Genomic DNA, 20,625 nt, shown 5'->3' on the forward strand with positions numbered 1-20,625 from the left:
CATCTCCGATTGAGGAGCTGCCTTCGTGGGAGTGGAGCTACATGGCAAGTATATTGTCCTATCGGACGACATTTCTTCGGTTAGATTCGCATTATGGACCCGTTTCTGCTCGAAATCTGGTTACTGCAGTGCAACAGTGCATTTTGGAAGTGCAGACAGGGTTTGCACATGTATTGTTGATACTGGGTGTATGTACATGTACTCTAGTCACATTTGGTGACACACATGCTGTGCTAAAGTACCGCTACTACTACATTAGTTACAGGAGATACTCCTATATTACAGGTTGCATACAAAACTTGTCTGTTTGCATGTTATTTGATTGATGCAAGAAACCATGTCTGACGGAATTAATCAAACTGTTAGTGAGAAGCTGGATAAGAATAACTTCCATGCCTAGAAGTTCAGAAACACCAATTTCCTAATGGGTAAATGATTTTGGGATTATGTAGAAGGAGACAATAAGGAACCTCCAGAGTTATCTGAGGAGAATGCGACTCCTACAGATATAAAGGCATTCAAGGATTAGAATCAGGGTGCAAGAAAAGTCATGTACTGGCTTTCAATTCGTGTCACAGACACTATGATAGGACACATATAGGATGCAAATACTCCAGCAGTTGCATGGCAGAATCTGGTTCAGATGTTCCAAACTAACATAAAGGCAAGGAAGTTGCAGTTAAAGCAAGAGTTGCATACTGTGGAAAAGAAAAGCATGTCCATCAATGAATATGCCTTAAAGATCAAGGGCATTGTTGAATCCCTTGGGTCTATCAATGTATTAAATGGAGGAGGATGATTTGGTGAGTGTCTGTCTGAATGGGCTTGGCAAAGAGTACAAGCCATTCAAGACCTCCATTGTAGTTAGGGAGAATATTCCTAACTTTCGGGACTTGATATCTATGCTGATCATAGAAGAAAAGGCTTTAGGTGAGGATTCTTCTTCACAAAGAAAGAACACATCGGAACAAGCCTTCTACTCTAATTCAGGTAGAGGAAAAGGTAGAGGCCATGGTCAAGGCCAAGGTGGTGGCCGACAAGGAAATCAGAATTTTGGACAACAACAGCCCAATGATTCATAGCAGCAATCATACACAGGTGGAAGAGGCCAATCTAGAGGTAGGGGGAGCCAAAGACACCGAGGTGGTTGGCAAAGAAATCAAAATGCAAATAGCATAGAGTGCTATTACTGTGGCAAACTAGGACATATGGCAAAGGACTGCTACAAAAAGAAAAACGACGTTAAAAGTGGGAAGTTGCAGCAAGGCAACTATGTATCATCTAAAACATGGAGGTGATGACAGAAGTGAGCAGCTGTTTGTGATGCAGCACATGCTTAGATCCATAATAGGGGATATGTCAAGATCTCAAGATATATGATCTGTGGATTCTGGCACCTCTAACCACATGACCAGTCATGCTGATGAGCGGTTTAGAGATATGCAAAAAATAAAAAAACCAGGTTATGTAGAAACAGGTGATGATACTGTGCATCCATTGCAGATGTTGGTAAAGTGTCGTTGTCTATGCAGGATGGCAAAATGAAGTACTTGGCTGATGTACTTCATGTTCTGAATATTACAAAGAACCTGGTTTTTGTTGGATAGATGGTTGAGCAGGGTCTGCAAGTGAGGTTTAATCCTCAAGGATGTTTTGTGGAAGACTTCAAAAATAAGTGTCGCTTGGTTGCAAAGGGTAACAAAAATGGCAGGATGTTGTGAACATGCCTGAGATAAACGCAGCCATGTTTGCGCATGAAACAGGTGTCATTGCAGATATTGACATATGGCACAAGCGCATTGGTCATGTGAATGTACAACGACTGAAGTCTATGCAGGCCCAAAATATTGTTGCAGGTTTGCCAAAGTTTAAGGTTGATGGTATGCATAAGGTATGTGAAACATGCCAACTTGGTAAGTAAGACAAACATGCTTTCCCACATGAAAAGCTACATTCAGATGTATGGAGACCGACCAAGACTGCAACAATTACAGGTTGCAGGTACTATGTTATATTCATTGATGACCACACTAGGAAAGTGTGGGTTTATTTCATGAAGGAGAAAAGTGAGATGTTTGCTCACTTTCAAAGATTTAAAGCCTTGGTCGAGAAGGCAAAAGGCATGCAAATAAAATGCCTAAGATCAGATAGTGGGGGAGAATATTTCTCCAATGAGTTCAGTGATTTCCTAAGAAAGCAGGGAATCAAGAGGCAGTTTACGTGCAGGTACACTCTGCAACAGAATGGTGTTGCAGAAAGGAAAAACATGCACATTGCATAAGTGGCACATTCCTTGATGGCTCTGAAAAGAATATGCCATATTACTTTTGGGCAGAAGCAGTATCAACTACTATGTACATTATGAACAGGACACCCACTGTAGTTGTTTATGGTATGACTCCTGAACAGAAGTTTACAGGCATAAGACCGGATGTGTCTCACTTGAAAGTGTTGGGGTGTATTGCATATGTACATGTTCCTGATGAAGTGAGACCAAAGTTGGATCCAAAGGCAGAGAAATGCATCTTCATTGGTTATGCTATGGAGCAAAAAGGTTATAGATGCTATAACCCTACCACTCGTGATATGCAAGTAAGCAGAGATGTTGTTTTCGATGAGATGAGTAGCTGGTAGTGAAGGCAACAAAAGATGAAGATGTAACAAGTGTTGATGTTGCACCACATGTAGGGTAGCAATCATAGGTGCTGAGTGGACCTGTGGACCTGGGGAGTACTCAAGCAGTGGATCCAATGTTAGCCCATGGTCAAGCAGGTTGAGGAATGATGCAGGTACACACGTAGCACACGGAAAGGGAAGGAAAAGGTAGATCAACCTTTTGTGCCTGATCTGTCAGTAGGTCACTCATATGTGGATGGTGACTCTAGTGGCTTTGAGCAGAACCTTGATGAGGAGCTTGGCATTTAGTCTGTGGTTACTCCTGGTGTAAGGAGAACCAGGGCTATTTTGAGGACACCTGGCAGCAGTGATCCAGGTGTACGCCGATCTACGAGGGTTAGATACCCTGTTGTGACAGGTTGAGATATGATGGATATACAGCCCATCATTATGCTTACATGGTAAAAGCAATACAGGAGGTTGAGCCCACTTACTTTGAGCAGACAATTGGAAATAAGAAATGGGAAGATACCATGGATGAGGAGATGGCAGCATTGGATGCAAATGTAACATGGGAGTTAGTGCCTTTGCCTAAGGAAAAGAAGGCAATTGAATGTAAGTGGGTGTATAAAGTCAAGCACAATGCTGATGGTTCAGTGAGTAGGTACAAGGCAAGATTGGTTGCTAAGGGCTATGCGTAGACTTATGGCATAGACTATGAGGAGACATTTAGCCCGGTTGCAAGAATGGCAACCATTGAGAGCTATCATTGCTATGGCTACAGCGAAGGGTTGGTCTTTACATCAAATGGATGTAAAGAATGCTTTCTTACATGGTGATTTGCAAGAAGAAGTGTACATGATGTAGCCACCAGTTTATGAGAATGATGCACATCGAGATTTTGTGTGCAAGTTACACAAAGCCTTGTATGGCTTGAAGCAGCAGGCACCCAGAGCATGGTCAAACAAGATCGAGGAGTATCTTGTTACCATTGGATTTCAGATATCCAATGCAGATTTTTCACTATATGTGAAAAAGACAGATAGAGTGATCATGCTATTAGTCATCTATGTGGATGACTTGATTATCACTGGTGATAGTGATGCAGACATACATGATGTCACGATGCTTTTGAAGCAGAAGTTTTAGATGAAGGATTTGGGTGAGCTGTTGTATTTCTTGGGTATAGAGGTGGTGAGATCACCTTATGGCATTTTGCTATTGCAGAGGCAGTATGACTTGGACATGTTGTCCAAGTATGGTATGATAGGCTGTAAGCCTATTTTAGTGTCATTGGAGCAAAACACAAAGCTTTCCGTAGATACAAGTGAGCTTTTGGAGGACCCCACTATATACAGGCGCATAGTGGGTAGTTTGATCTACATGACCATTATAAGGCCGGACTTGAGCTATGCTATTGGACTTGTGAGTGAGTTTATGCAGGCCCCTAGGAAGCCACACTTGGATGTGGCTAGACGAATCCTCAGGTACATAAAGTCCATAGTTGATTATGGACTTTTTTATGAGGCTGGTATAGAGATATAGTTGCATGGATACACATATGCTAATTGGGCTGGTAGTATTGCAAACAAGAGATCTACCAATGGTTTTATGTTCTCATTTGGGAGTAGTGCTGTGAGTTGGAGCAAAGAAGCAGCCAATAGTTGCCTTGTCGAGTATAGAGGCAGAGTACAGGGGTGCTACTATGGCAGCTTGTAAGGTAGCTTGGTTTCAAAAGCTACTTGGTGACATGGGAGAGCCCATGGATAGGGCAGTTGTCATATATTATGACAACATGAGCAGCATACAGTTGCCCAGTAACCTAGTATATCATGCTAGAATGAAGCACATTAAGGTGCATTATCACTTTGTGAGGGAGAAGGTTCTAGCAGGAGATGTAAATCTGGTATATGTCAGCATAGAGGATCAAGTGGCTGACATCTTCACGAAGGCATTGGGCAGAGAGAAGCTCCACAAGTTTAGGAGCTTACTTGGAGTGCAGTGTGTGGAGTTGAGCTCGAGGGGCAATGTTAAGATATCGAGCTCAACTAGTGCGGCGGACATTGACCCTCCTGGGTGATAGCTTCTACATCTACACCACTGGTATGGTTGGTGAGATTATCGGCGATATGCGGCTAGTGGGATGACAGGCTGTGTGACAGCCATTTTAGATTACTAGAGACTGGCATAGTTATAGCGCCAGCTCATTTAGTCAAGTTCACATTATGGACCGACTCTTGTATGTTGTAGTAGTTGAGTACTAACCCTTATAGTGTGTACTCTTATCTTTATGTTATGTTGGTTGAGTAGAGAAGAAAGAAGAAAATTCAACTATCCATCTCTCTTGTGTCTTGCTCTCACTTGTGTGTGTGTGTGTTTGCTTGCTAGGTTTTGAAGCTCTCCCTCTCCCCCACATTCTCTTTAATGTGACCACTTCACCCTCCTTTTATAACTTATTTTAGCTCCTCACTAAGTGGATAGAGTGCTCCCCATAGAGGGTAGATCTAGTTGTTTGCATGTACTCTCTTGGAAAGTCCAAACACATCTTCTCAGATAGTCCAAAACCCTTTTATAACTTATTTTAGCTCCTCACTAAGTGGATAGAGTGCTCCCTATAGAGGGTAGATCTAGTTGTTTGCATGTACTCTCTTGGAAAGTCCAAACACATCTTCTCAGATAGTCCAAAACCCTTTCCAAACACGCACTCACCACATAACGATTGTGCACTTACCAAAAACCTAAGGGCTTAATCCATCATGCACTTGCCAAAAACCTAAGGGCTTAATCCATTGTGCACAAGGAACCTTTGTGCACACATCACAGTAGTAGGGACACTGCCAGATCCATTTACCATTTTCACCACTTAGGCACATATACTCAAGACAGTCCTTCCTGCTGGGTGCTCCATGATTTCATGCACTAATGCATTTTTCCGATCACTCACATCCGGCACCCATCCATGCACCCATGCCTTTTGTTGATCATATCCATGGTCTCTCTATCACACCTTATCAAGACACTTTGACATAGGATCCCATTCTTTCATGTAACATCCATGTCTCATGCCAAAACCTTGCATATTTGCCTTCAATCTAGTTGTCTTGCATGGTCTCGCCTTCTTTGTTGAGTCTCGTTCTTACTCAATCCGACCCTCTTTCCATCCATGAAGCGCAATTTTGGTGTCTGCATACTCACAATTCTAGTGCCTACATACTCACAAGGACTACTAGCCTTCCATCTACGTCCATTATGCTGGGACTTCATGTGAGGATACCACTGTAGGATCTTCCATCTTTCCCAATCAAATGGGAATTCCAATATGGTCTATAGAGCTGTTAGATCCATGTACCCAAACAACGGTCTTCACCCTAAGAGGTGATCCAATCCATCACACTTTGCATCTCCCTCGAGGCACAACACTTGTCTTATTCCATGCTACTCAAGCAAGGTAAAGACGCCCCAAAGGTCAAAGCACGGCCACATGCCCAAGGTCGGCAATGTTAAGTATTCCAAATCCCCCCCCAAGCCATGGGTTGCTCTATGATGCTTCCCTTCTTTTTGTCGACATCACCATGCTTCAATCAAGTGTAGCAAATAACCACCAACATTTCAATAAGAGGCTCACAAATCACCTAGACCCATTCAACCATATCTAGCATGCCACCCACAGTGTGTGATTTAACAATTTACTTCACTAGCATGGGTGTCTTCAATTCTTTTATTCTGAAGGACAACCTGATATTATTCCCACCTGCCTTATCAGCCAGCCTCATTACACATCACCAATTTCCTATCTCTAACCATGTGTGAGAGTTGAAGAAAGCAAACTTTTGCACGGGCCCACCCTCTGCCAATTTCCCATGCACAACACCTACAATATTCACGGTCTCTGCATGTAATAGACACATAGGCATGTTCTTTCACAAACTTGCATTGAGCCTCATCTCTGACAGTTGTCCAGGTACATTTTTAGATGGGAGGACCATGGTGGTTGGCAGGCGTAAACCTGGCCCATGGTATGACCCATCACCTAGACCTTAACCAAATTAACAGGAACTTTATGTGGCCACACCACCCATTCAACCCAAGTGCTTGACCACACCAAACCCCTCAAGCCATAAAGGTCCACCCAAGTGCTTGACCACACCAAACCCCTCGAGCCATAAAGGTCCACCCAGCTCCATTGCCAATGTGGGCACAACAATGTACAAGTCCATTGTTATGCCTTAACCAATGTACAACTCCATTGTTATGCCTTAACCAATGTCATAATCTTGACTTCCCAAGAAAAGGGATGTTAAGTAAAGGTCAAAGAAAGTAGCAAAGAGAATTGAAGAAAGTGGTTGAGTTGGAGAAGTATTTATACTAGAGAGATGTGCACATGGGAACACCTTCCACCCACTGCCCATGCACGTTGCCTACATATTTCATGACGGGTATCACATTTTTTTCACATCTCACAGCACACACAAACACATGCACCTACAACTAACCTTGTCAACACCAACCCTCCAAGCACATCTCTAGATGGGGGAATCATTGTTGTGGGCTGGCCCATGGTATAACCCATCGCCTAGAGAACCCTCAACCTTGTAGGTACCTCCAATGAGCTTCCATGCATATATCCTCTGCTTGACTCCAATTTAACATCCACAGCACCTTGCCCTAGCCAATGTATTCGTCAAGCAACAACCCAATCTCTAGGCATCACACTACGAGATCTGGACACCATACCCTATCAGGTTACAACATCTCGGACCTCCATTTCCCCATGCCAAGCATTCCATAAGAGTCCTAGCACTCATTTTGCCCATTATAGGGTGCAAACTGCTTCTCCCAATTACCTCATATTGAAGGGTCACTTGAACAACCAACAAAGGCCTGGTACCTCTACATCGCTTATCACTTTCCATGCTACCTTTACAAGCTGCCTACCATCAGGGCTACCCAAAAGCTTCCCATCGCCTTGCTCTATGGATAGGTCCAAACTATACAACTTAACTTTAGCCACGCCAACTCAACGACATATCCTAGATCATCCACACCATCCACTTAGGTGGCACAAGGATGCACCGTTAGAAAAGGGGGGGGGGTTTGTTAACCACTCCGTTGGTTAACATGGTTTCGCCTGCCTGACCTACTGGCCATAAGAAACTTTGCCATCTTACCCACGCAAATGAGCACTCAACTTTTATAAGATAGTGTTGGAATATATAAAATAGCCTTACCATGCCCATATTTACGTAAGACTAGTAACAGAGGTTGGACTATTTTTACGCTTTTTACCTCCATCTAGGCATTGAGAGTAGCTCTCCCCTTCACCCCTTTGTGGCAAGGAGCATTCTAGTGTGACAATGGAGTGAGGATGCGATGGATGAGCTGGCCCACCTGTTATGGAAAGTTGCATTTGTGGCTCAAAGGCAAGACTCGACAGCATATGCTTCAGCAAGGCTAAGGTAAGCTCTTGAACATATTACTTGGATATCAACTGCCCTCTTATCCTAACTGTTACTTCCAAAACTATTATGCCACTTTCTCCACACTCCCTACAATCTATACATGGAGCTTTAGCACCCAGCATATTGGGCTCCACAATACTTGGTCTAGCTTTTAATATAAGATTCTTGCAACTAGCTATCACTATAAACCAATAATTTCCTCTCACAAGACCATAAAAATCAGTGAGAAAGAAAATATATAATGCTACTTCGTACATCCCTACGACTAGATATTGCCATAAACCAATATTTCTTCTTATAATAAGACCAGACTAATCAGTGACATAGAAAATATAAAATGCTACTCCGTACAATCCTCTCTATGTTTCCACCTATGCTATCCTTTTTCTGTCCATATCAGCTCATCCACATACTACCCATTACAAAAGGTTGTTTACAAGGAAAGATTACCAACTCATGATGAGTCCCATTATAGGTGAGACAATTGAAAGTCTATTGTTAGTGGTGTGAACCGTGGGGTTGTTCACTCACCAACCTCCATATTGTATCCCAAGAAGATGCACTTCCTACTCTTGGAATATTTCTTATTCTAGATGAGTCTAGAACATGCACAAAACAACCACAAATAAATGTCTTAAAATATGCAAATAAAGGTTTCTTACTAGAATATGAAACTCAAGGCTTCTTACCAAAATAAGCTTCCCTACCTTTGTGTAACTCATGTTAAGGATATGCACTAAGAATATGCACTATAGTGTTAAAACTACTCTTTCCAAAAGGTATTCAATTTTCCTTTCCCTATAAGCATTCTTTGCACAATTGTGAGTGATTCTTGCGCTCTGCAACACCATTTTGTTGTGGAGTATGAGCAACTGTGTCTTTACAGTAGACATTGAACTAACTTGATGAGCAACTGTGTTGTGGAGTATGAGCGATTGTGTCTTTACAGTAGCCATTGAATTCACTTGATGAGCAACTGTGTTGTGGAGTATGAGCAACTGTGTCTTTACAGTAGGCATTGAATTCACTTGATGTGAATTCCCTTCCTCGATCTCTTTAAAAAAATTTAAAACTTCTCCTTGCACTAGGCATTGAATTCACGATGTGAATTCTCCTCGATTTGTTTAAAACTTCTTGAGCCTCTTTCTTATTTCATTCTCTACCAAACTATGCCATATTTTAAAATTTCCAAAAGCTTTGGCCTTATCCCAAAGAAAATGTACCCACATCTTCCTCTACTAAAGTCATCAAGTAGTAGCAAAAAATAGGAAGAACCACCCAATGCAGTGGTTAGCAATTTACCACATGGACAAGCTCTAGAGGAGCTGGAAATGCAATGTTGATACTACGTGCCCATCCTACAAGCTTCACATACATTTGACATCTCATAAAATGCTAGTTCCAGTCCTTTGCACCACTTTCAAGCTTAAAAAATTTAGGTTCCCAAATCTTTCATGCCATAGATTGTTTGTCTTGATATAGCTTGGGCTATAAAAGCAAAAAACTCATACAAGTTGTTGCGCTAGATTCCTCTCCCCCCATAACATTATCACTAGCATCTATAATGATTGTACACTAACCTTATCAAAAGAGAATCTTCAAGTCATGGTTAGGCTATAGCTGTAAACAGTCAGTAGATTCCTCTTGATGTATACAATTAAAGAACATCTAACAACTTCTTGATATCACCACTACTAGAAATAAAAGAAATGGTGATGAATGACCAGTAGACTATATATAGTCTCCTCGTGGTGGTGGCAATGTACCAATTGACTATTGTTGTTAGTCATGTCCCTGATTGGGTACATGGATACGTGCGTACATGAACCAGCCTCAACCTAGGATAAGCTATCCTGGGAAGATCTCCTTCTACCCAAGACTATGGTCCATTGACTTGCACTTGCATGCATCCTACTTGGCAAGGTTCTCCTTCTACCCAAGACTATGGTCCATTGACTTGCACTTGCATGCATCCTACTTGGCAAGGTTCTAAGTCTAATTTCAGAACTGTTGGGCTCTCGAGTGCTTACCCCACAACGACTACTCGTCATATAGTTGACCTTACACAATAGAGAACATCAGTGACAATGACAACACAAGGTGGAACATTAAGCAAATGCTTTTCCAACATAAAACACATTTGTGCACCAATAGGGAAATCCCATCTCACTATTTCATTGTGTCACAGAGTACTTGATTGCTCACTTATATTCTCTTGGTTTTGAATTGATATTATGTTTGGGATTATTACACTTTCTCTTTTACACAAGTGATGAGCTTTATTAGCTGCTAAAGTGAGATAGTAATATGTAGGAAAAGTAATGTGTATTACACATGATGAGATTTATTAGTTGAAGTAAGTGAGATATTATTATGTAGAAAAAGACACCCTTGATCTGCAATTTGGAATTAGATTTCAATAAATAGAACAACTATCTATTAAAGTTGGGTATATCAAACTAGTTTACCATAAACTATCATAAAGTGTCGCCGTCTCTTATGTGCATGTGAACTATTGATCAATGTTTACAAATGATCACAATGTAAAAAACATTGCTAAATTGTCCCCAAGGTTGTAGTCTACTGGATAAGACTCTGGACTTTCTATGGGAGGTCTAGGGTTCAAATCCTCTTGGGGACATCTTATACTAAGGGTGTGTTCATGTGTAGGTGGGCACGTAGGCAACCATCCACACTCCTTAGGCCGTCATCGTTTGATCGTCATGGCGCTTGCTTCCAACTTCCTCTATGGTGATCTTGCGATGAGACAACAGTGTGCAATGCTTGCCCTTCAAGCTCATGTCTGAATCAGGGATAATGGTTGCCATGGACATCAAAGATCATGACTCGACTTACGATGCCTAGTCTACCAAAGCTGTGCAGGGTGTTCACTCCAATTAGCCAAGCGACTAACTTGTGGGGTTCATCCCATGGCTTGTCCACTGCCTATAAAAGTGGCCAATATTTGGAAAGGGTGGTACCCCCTTGTGGTACTCCGAGTGTGTGTGTGGTTAGTATGGTGTGTGTGTAGCCGAGTGAAATTACCATGTGCGACTAGGAATGGAATAAGACCTCATGAAAAAAAAACGTTGCTAAATGTTTGTCATATGATGGAAAACACTGTTGAATGTAGTATGTGGCTATTTGTTGGATTGAAACAATTGTTTACTTGAAACACACAATAGTAAATGGTTAGTCAGGTCTTGGAAAAAGAAAGTTTGAAATATGTTATAGTAAATGAATTTTGATATATTGATCGAAAATTTTGCTGAATTCCCCAAAAAGTTCATGCCTTCTCCACTAATGCATGAGTACATGGACTATTGATTTTGTCGTCATTTGTTACTTATTCTTGAATCAATATGACTATTTACTTGTAAAAGTAAAATAATAATTGGTTCTTCAGGTCTCGGCAACAAAAACTTGCGAATTTCACATAGTTTCTTTAGTATTGTATGTGTATCTCTTACAAATTTCTCATAGTTTCTTTAGTATTGTATATGTATCTGGACTATTGATTTTTGTACATGCACATGTTGAGTCCCTGGTTATGATTGTTTACTAAAAAAATACAATATTTATTGGTTTTTTACATCTTCATAAAAAAGCTTACAAAGCTCTGAAAAAAGCTCGTTTAGGAATGCTTGAAAAATAAGCAAACCCATAAACTATAATATCATATTCTATTGTAAATGCTTTATATTCCACTACAAATGTCTTTTGGGTTGAAACCAAAACTTTATAATGCAAGCAACCCTCACACTATTCTTGTGGCGTGATGCAACACTAGCATTAATCAATATATTATAACCTTTAAAAAAGTCGTTAAGGAAAAAGTGTACAATAAATCATATTGCATTCCCACTCTTAAAAGTGAAAACCATAAAAACTAAAGCCAATGACTCAATGGAATTGGATAACATTTTTGAAGATTTGAAATGGATAACAAACTATGCACTAAATATACTTTTTGATGCACTTAAGTAATGACGTATAATATTTATAGTGCATGCCTTACACTTTTTGATGCACTTCAGTAGTAATCTATGATATTTATAGTACATGCCTTACACTACAACACAAATAATTGTATGGTTCAAGGGTTTTCAAATCACTGCAAGCCACCCTCATGCTATTCTTGTGGTGTGAGGTGATACATATAAGATATTACTAAAACCCTCTTTTAAGTGTTTAACGTTTAAAGGCAAAAGTGTACAATGATTCTCATATGCATGTCACTCTTAGAACAGAAAATCACAAAAGCCGAAGTTAGCTCAATGGGAAAATATACACTAAAAAAATATATATGAACTAAACAAATGATCATATTATGAATCAAAGTATAGTAAACAAGCATAAAAAATCAATGCCTATTTTGGAAATTTAAAAGTTTTTATCTAAGTATAAAATAATCATAACATGCTTTTTTATCAAGTGACCATTGCAACTTACATACCTTCATTGTTGGAACAAAATTTACATTCATGTAATACTAGGTCCATAAGTCATATCATAATGTGTGAATGCATATGGTGCTTAACTTTTAATTGCATATACTTGTAAGAGTGCTTTTTATACTCAAGTTTAAATCACATAACCTTGTAAGAGTGCATTGGTACTCAAGTTTTAATTGCACAGTATCACATTTCAATAGCATTATTTTATAAGAGTGCATAATCCTACTAGCTTTAAAGATGCAAGCATTTGGTAATCAAGTTTCAATTGCATTACTTTTATATCAATTTTTAAAAAGACATTGAGAGCCCAAATTAAGTGGGTCGAGGTTAAACCTACTTTGGTCATTCCATCATCACATGACTATGCATCTTTTACATTTGTTTTGTATGCAGTCAAATAAAATGTTGCATAACTAGCACGTGTGTTCACATAACCTGTAATTTTAGTTTTGTTATTATAAAGTTGAATCATGATCATTTTGTAAAAAAGAGTGTACTATTTAGATGCTTTTTACATAATTTGAAACCTACTCCATACATGTAGCCATGTCAACCTAGCATGCATACAACATGTATCTTTGTCATTATTGAGTCAAAGCAATTCTTTCTCCAAGAACAATTTGCATAGATGCTGCCCCCCCCACTGATGCAAAACAAGTAAGGTTGGTTTGTATGCCATAGCACTTTCTACTCAATCTTCAAAAATAATAATATTTTACATAGTAAAATTCAACATATTTAGAAATCACCTAGGCAAAATAATGCACCAATTTAATATACCTTTAGAAGACGTGAAATGTTTGTATCAATAATTTAACAAGGGTTTTTTAAATCGTAGAAAGAGGATGCACAATGGCAAAAAAGATAAAGAAAGTGCAAAACTCAGATGGTTGATGTACCAAAACAATTACACATTTGAAAGGGGAATGGGCCCCTTTAGAGGGGAGGAGAAATTAACGATATATGTGCACGCTGCAAAAGTGTCTTTTTGAGTATCGTGTGAGTGGCTATTTCATTATTGAATATACAATCAAATAAGATGCACTTTTTTTTAAGAGAAAAATGAAACTAAAGTAACTTAGTAAACTTTAAAATTAGTTAATATTCTCAAGGTAAGAACGATTTCCTATCTCTCACACATGCACACACGCACGCGCGCGCGCACACACAGAGAGAGAGAGAGAGAGAGAGAGAGAGAGAGAGAGAGAGAGAGAGAGAGAGAGAGAGAGAGAGAGAGAGAGAGAGAGAGAGAGAGAGAGAGAGAGAGAGAGAGAGAGAGAGAGAGAGAGAGAGAGAGAGAGAGAGAGAGAGAGAGAGAGAGAGAGAGAGAGAGAGAGAGAGAGAGGAGCCATGATAGTCCATGCAATGAACCTCCATAAGCCATTTAGTGATTTGTAATCCAAGCTGAACTAAACGACATTCATAGGCCACCATGTTAAGCTTTATCCTAAAGGATATTCTACAAAAATAGAAGTCCATATATGCAAGTGCAAGTCCACATTAATTCCCACTACTATGAAAGGAAGTTTGTTAAGATCCTAGCCATGAACTAAAGGATATTCATGGGCCACTTTGTTAAGTTTTATCATGAAGGATCTTCTTGATGGGGTTTTTGTAAAAAGAGAAGTCCATATATGAAATTTCATTCCCTTCTACTTAATAGATCCACTTCTTTGTATCTTTTTTTTTTCCCTCGATCATGAGATGCCCAAATTTCATATTCTACTCAATCCTAAATCACACCTACTTCATTCCATGTAAAAACAACCATCAAAGAACCTTTTTCTCATAAAAAAAGATGTGGTGTCAAATCTTGATTTACAAATTTTGTTTCGTTCTTTTTCTTGGTCGAGCCAGCCCTTCTTCTGCCCCCTCCATTACACATCAAGCAATCTAGTCCATATTTAAGTTTGGCATGAAGCAACCACCATTAAACTACATTACTTGGACATTGATTTGGTGGAGAAAAAGGGCATTGATTTTGTGGAGAAAAAGGGCATTTTTGATGTTCCCATGGTGTTTTTATTATGGCATGTTTACCCCATTGCATTGTAGGACCTTTAGACAGTGGCATGAAACAAGGAAAAGTAAAAATTTCCATCACCCATCAACTAGTACTATGCAATTTAGTTAATGCCTATAGCATTTTAAGCTTGTGAAGACCTGCATCCTACGTAGACCTAGAGACTTTGAAAATTTATTGGTTACACGACTATAACCAATCGGCTTTCAATACATGCATTTATTGTGAGAGGTATTGAAAGCAAAAAGGGAGTCCCTAAGTTTGCATGGGACAGAGTGGGGAAGACTAACAGATTGCAATGAGTTGTGTGTTTTGATGTGACTAAGGGGAGATTCACAAACATCTACTCTGGAAACCACCTCCCCTTACCCCTTCCCCCCAAACTCTCAACAAAGTTGCATTTGGAAATGTTTAGTGTGTGAAAGCATCCCCCCCCACACACACACACAAAAAAAAACCCCTCAACAAAGTTGCATTTAGTGTGTGAAACCATCCTACTTGGCAACAACTTGGGTAGATGTGTTCAAAAAAATAAATATTTCAAAATTAAGAACTTTGACGGTGTGGTGCTCTTCATTCTATTACGAGAAGAAGTTTCAAAAGTCATGGCGGGCTGGTTTTCTCTGCCAAGTACCGTGGGACATTGAAAAGCAAAGTTTTGCCACCTTTTTCTTCCCCTCCTTCAAAGTTCAAGCTGTCTGAGTAGTTAATGAGACGGCCACAACCCCCCACCGCCCCCCAAAACACAAGAAAACATCGGTTTTTTCTGCTCATTGGCCGTGTGTATGGAAGGGTCACGGGAGCAAATGCAGGTGAACACAGCCAGGCCAAGTCCTGAGCTCCACGCATCCATCCCCAGCTTGCTTACATGGCATTGGATCACTCCTCTTGTGAAGCTTGGTAACAGCAAAATTTTGCAGGTATGCAGAGAGAGAGAGAGAGAGAGAGAGAGAGAGAGAGAGAGAGAGAGAGAGAGAGGACACTGAATTTACACAATCTGTACGAAATTGAGAATGCATATAGCATTAATATGAAATAGAATGTGACAGGTAGCTAGCGCGGAAGAGAGAGAGAGAAAGAGGTCGTTTAATGAACATATGCGGGGTGGAGATAGGCCCATGAGACTGATGACGATAGAATATGCGTGGTTACTGTGGTGGAAAGATGCATAGTGCATCCCCAAAATCCAGAGACAGAGAGAGGAGGAGGGGGGTGCCCGGCCCCGGGGGGGGGGGTATATGAACATCTGCAGGGTGAAGGCAGGCCTATGGTACTGATGACAATAAAATGTCTGAGTACTGTAGTGGAAGATGCACAGGGCATCCCTGAAATCCTAAATACACGAGAGAGAGAGAGAGAGAGAGAGAGAGAGAGAGAGAGAGAGAGAGAGAGAGAGAGAGAGAGGTGTTTAATGTCGTAGCCAAACAAGCGGACCATGATCTATGTAATGATACCGAAGTGTGGGGATGGGAAATCTCTCGTTTGGGAGCCTCCTCTCTATGACGATGAAGCTCCAGTAAAACATGTCTGATCCTCATACTGCATGACCAGAGAGAGAGAGAGAGAGAGAGAGAGAGAGAGAGAGAGAGAGAGAGAGAGATGACACACTCTTTGCCAATAAATCGGTGCTCATTTTACACAGAAAGGAGACCTATATGAGCTGAATTCAGGTGATAGGACTTCCCATTGTCAACAGCTTTGGAAGAGAGCCATTGGAAATGATGAAGGAAAAATCTCAGTTTGGGTAGTGCTTTTCCGAAGCCTAGGCAAGGCATATTTCATGGCAGCCCTTTGGAAGCCTCTATGGTTAGCTGCTGTCCTCCTACAGGTACTAATCTATGTCTTCTAGTCTCGCTTTGTAAACAATATGTATGGTATCGTTCTAGTTGCAATTATGAGCATTGATGTACACAGCCCTTTCACTGCAAGCAGGTGTTTATATCAGTCTCACCACAAGAGCTCGTCTTTTATCACATTGTATTTTGCATCTCTTATTCTGACTTCTTTCTCCATTGGGCAGGTTTATGTTTTGAAGGCACTTGTGCAAGTTGCAGAAAGTCGCGCAAAGAATTTCCACTGGTGGCGGGGTGTACTGCTGGTATCAGCCATGTTTTTTGCAGCGACTGTTCAGAGTATCTCACAGAACAATCTCTTCAGCTCTTGCCAGAGATTAAGCATGAGAGCACGCTCCATGGTTAGCATGGCTATCTATGACAAGGTTAAATGCCCAAGCCTTATCAATGTTTTACAAGTAGGTGCTAGCCATGCCTGTTTACAGTTTGTGTTGGAGTTTCAAATTGTGGTACACTTGCAGTTATGTGCAAGAGCTATGAGAGAGAGAGAGAAGAGAGCAGCGGAACATGTAACGCAAGCACACAAACAAGTAGACCTGTGCCTATACCTAAGACTCTAACTCATGTCCATACACCTGACTACAAGCCTAATAAGTGCCCGGAGCATCCACACATCATTCAAGAGGGTTACATCGGTGTCTGGGACAAACACGACTTGACCTGTGTGGGACGTGCACACATGACCCTGATATTCTTGTGGTGGCACACTGGTTGACATGTTCCGCTGGACAAGGGTTCATATCAGCAGAGGTCTTTTGGAGATTAACACAAGTACAAGGTGCTGTACAGACTGTAAAACAGCAGAAGGCAGCCTTCTTGTCCTCCTTTATTGGTACTTTCGGTAGAAATCAAAGGTCAGTAGTCTTGGTGCTGATTTGCAACCAACAGTCAGTCCAATACTTTTTCAGCAACACACAAATACACCTTCACGGAGGGGGCCCTTCAGAGGGTTATTTGGGACCCAATACGGTTTACTCTCCTTGGCTTCTCTATCTTTCATTTGTGCATATGAAATCGTCAAGTTTAAGTGCTGAATTTCTTCTTGTAGCATGCAATAGGTTAATCGTTGTAAAGTGCAGCAAAGCCTTCTTTATATCCGGGATGCACATATGCTGACTGAATGCTCTTTGTGGAGGCATTGGTTACTGTAGCACAATAAAATGCTTACTGCTGAATGTATGCGCAAGAAGCTTGAGGCTTTGGGCACACATGACTGCTCTGGAACTGCTGAAGATGAATTTATGAATGATGATTTATGCTGAAAACTGAGTGCCTACTTTTATATGGACTTCCGGCTGCTCGTCGGCCAGTAGGAGTGCTGTCGGTCAGTTCATATAGGACAAAATGCCATATATCAGCATTAAATGCTGCCAATGATCATGAATGCCACCCTACATGCAGCCAACTGTCTGATGTATGTTTGCTAGTCTTTTATGCTGCCGATTGGCTGCCTATAAGCACTTTATGCCGTCGGCTGGTTCTAGGTGTTGTCGAGGGGGCTGTAAACAGTCCCCCATCAGGTTGTAGACTGATGCTATGGCCATGGGCTAGGCCATCTAGCCTCTACATGCTCTATACATGCTTCTGATGTAAGACCTAAGCTATGGTTGACTTCTACATGACTTTATCTGATGAAAACTACAAGTGGATAAGAGGATTGACACATGCAGACTCTCTATGGCTATGGAGATTGACCAACGTAGCTTGTGCTTGACATGTCCCGGACTGGGGCTCAATGGGGTCATGGCATACGACAAATATTCCTAAAAAGGGTAATCCTATCGTAAGAATGTTGCATTGATGTAGAGCCAGTGTGTCACATAGCACTCCCTGCACTCCAGTGCAGGGTGCATGTGACATTCCCTCCTGCTTAGCTTGGCAGCAAGTTCATGGCTTCCAAGTAGTTTGCCAAGAGTTGGGGGTACTTTGGAAATAAATCCTCGTCGAGCCAGATTGCTTCATGGGTATCTCAGTCTTTGAAATTCGTGTAGAATTGTCTTTGTCTTCGATCGGATCCATGCTTCCATCTATGGAGGAGAATTTGTTGAGGCTCAATTACTTCGGCTTCATCTACCACATCTAGTTGTTGCTCATCTGCAATATCCTGCAAAGCTGAACCAATGAAGGGCTTCAACCAAGAAACATGGAAAACATTATACGTAGTCCAACTATCTAGAAGCTTTAGTCTTATAGAGACATCATTTATCTTTTTAGTGAAGGAAGGGGTCCGAGGTTACGAAAGGAGAGTTTTGGACAATGTTTGCCCATTTGCTTCAATCTTTGCTTCATTATTTGGAGATATATCCAATACCCTTCTTTAAAGTTGAAATCTCGTCTTGATTTGTTGGCTTGCTTGGTGTATGCTTCCTATGCTATGGCAAGGCACTCCTTAACAGACTCAATGATCTCTGAGAAAGTTTTAGTGGTCTTGTTGGCCTCCAAGGAAGGTGACATCATTCTTGTAAGAGGTGACAAGAAACAGCGGCCAAATGGTGCCTTGTACGGAGTCCGACCAATGCTAGATGAACGAGTATCGTTGAGGATGGCTTGAACCAAAGAAAGATAATGCTCCCACTTTGATTGCTTGTCATGGCAATATGATTTGAGATCGTCAAAAGCCAGCTGATTGTAGATTTCTATCTGGTTGTCTATCTGTGAATGGAATGCACTGGATAGATGCAACTTGGTCTCAAAGTTGTCGAATAATGCTCTCTAAAAATTTGAAGTAAACTTGGGATCCCTATTTGATGGTATTGTCCTTGGCAATCCTCCTATGGGGTACCAATGGCGAATGAATAGGTGAGCAATGTCTTTAGCTGTGGCCGTTTGCTTGCACGGGATCAACATGCAAAATTTATTGAATCAGTCCACAATGGTCATGCACTATGTTCCGAGATCCAAATGGAGTGGGCAGAGGTCCGACAAAGTCGATACTAATAACTTGGAGAGGACCTTCAGGAATTGGCAACGGTTGAAGCAACCGTGCCTATTTCGTATGAGGCACCTTCACTTTCTGGCATATCTGGCATGCTTGGACATGTTGATATGCATCTCGTTCCATTTTAGGCCAATAGAATGATTGCTCAAGCTTCTCCAATTGATACCTCGATGGCCTTCGACGAGGGAGTCATGGGCATCATGAAGAAGTGCTTGTTGCTTTTTCTTGAGAATGCACAGGCGATTCTTGTAAAATAACTAGCCATCATGGATGGTATAGTGACCCAGTTTTGATTGCAAGGCCAATCTATATTGAGTCCCGAATTCCAAAGAATTCTTGTATTGCGTCTTCGTACTGTTGAGATCATTGCCTTGTATTTCAAGCATAGTGGACTCCTACAAATTTTAAATTGTGCCTTTAGGACTTAGAGCATCAACAACAGGGTTATTTGAGCTAGGAATGTATTCAATCATATCTCCAAGCTATTGGAAGATCTGACTCCATTTGGCTTGTTGGTCACTCCATTGGGCACTAGGCATGGTCTGCAACCATTTAAGTGTCCGATGATCTGTCTTAACTGTGAGATCTCTCCTGTAAAGGAAATGTTTCCAATGCTTAAGCGTTGCCATCACCGCTAATAGCTCTTTGTTATACACATAACAATTCTTTTATGCATCATTTAATTTTTGGTTGTAATAAGCTACTGGGCGTCCTTGGACAGCTCCTATGGCTAGATTGTTGGCATCGGTAATCACCTCGAAAGGATTATCCCATGAAGCCAATTTGAGAACCGGAGACTCAGAGGTAACTTTCTTTATTGCATGAAATGTTTCGAGTGCTTTGCCTGTGACGGTGGACACCTTCTGTTGACGCGTCTTCATGCCCTTGAGCAGATATGTAAGAGGTGTTGCAAGGTCAGAAAACTTGTCCCTATGGGAATTGTATGCTTGGTAGAGACCTGTAAAAGAGTGGATCTCTTGGGCATTTTTGAGAACATCCCATTCGAGAATTGCCCTTACTTTTTCAGGATCGAGGCTAATCCGGTCTGCATTGATAACATATCTCAGATAATGAATTTCTTTTACTCTAAATTTGCTCTTTTTTGCATTGATGTAGACGACATTGTCTCGCAAAAGTTGCAAGACCCTTTCAACATCTTGCTCCTGTTTGCTATGTAGTCACAAAAATGAGGAGTATATCATCTAAAAAATGAACACACTTTTCTATGCGCTCCACAAATACTCGAGATATCATCTTGCTAAACGTCCCCGGTACATTG

General features: G+C 41.0%; 1 protein-coding gene across 3 annotated transcripts in view; it reads left to right on the plus strand.

Annotated features, from left to right (window-relative positions):
- The first annotated feature begins 15,087 nt into the window (after nt 1-15,087).
- LOC147617094 (uncharacterized) overlaps nt 15,088-20,625 on the plus strand; it is a 60,270-nt gene continuing 54,732 nt past the window's right edge. The window contains exons 1-3 of one of the 3 annotated variants that reach the window (XM_086776707.1): nt 15,088-15,475; nt 16,198-16,383; nt 16,576-16,773. In XM_086776707.1, the coding sequence (XP_086632833.1) occupies nt 15,341-15,475; nt 16,198-16,383; nt 16,576-16,773 (519 nt within the window). In that variant the 5' untranslated portion in view covers nt 15,088-15,340. Of the gene's footprint in view, nt 15,476-16,197; nt 16,384-16,575; nt 16,774-17,126; nt 17,263-20,625 lie in introns of those variants that run through there. The other 2 variants (XM_086776709.1, XM_086776708.1) reach the window with 2 other exon arrangements.

This window comes from Cibotium barometz, chromosome 37, assembly GCF_041138505.1.
Source record: "Cibotium barometz isolate CiBa-2024 chromosome 37, ASM4113850v1, whole genome shotgun sequence".
NCBI classification, from domain to species: Eukaryota; Viridiplantae; Streptophyta; class Polypodiopsida; order Cyatheales; family Cibotiaceae; genus Cibotium; species Cibotium barometz.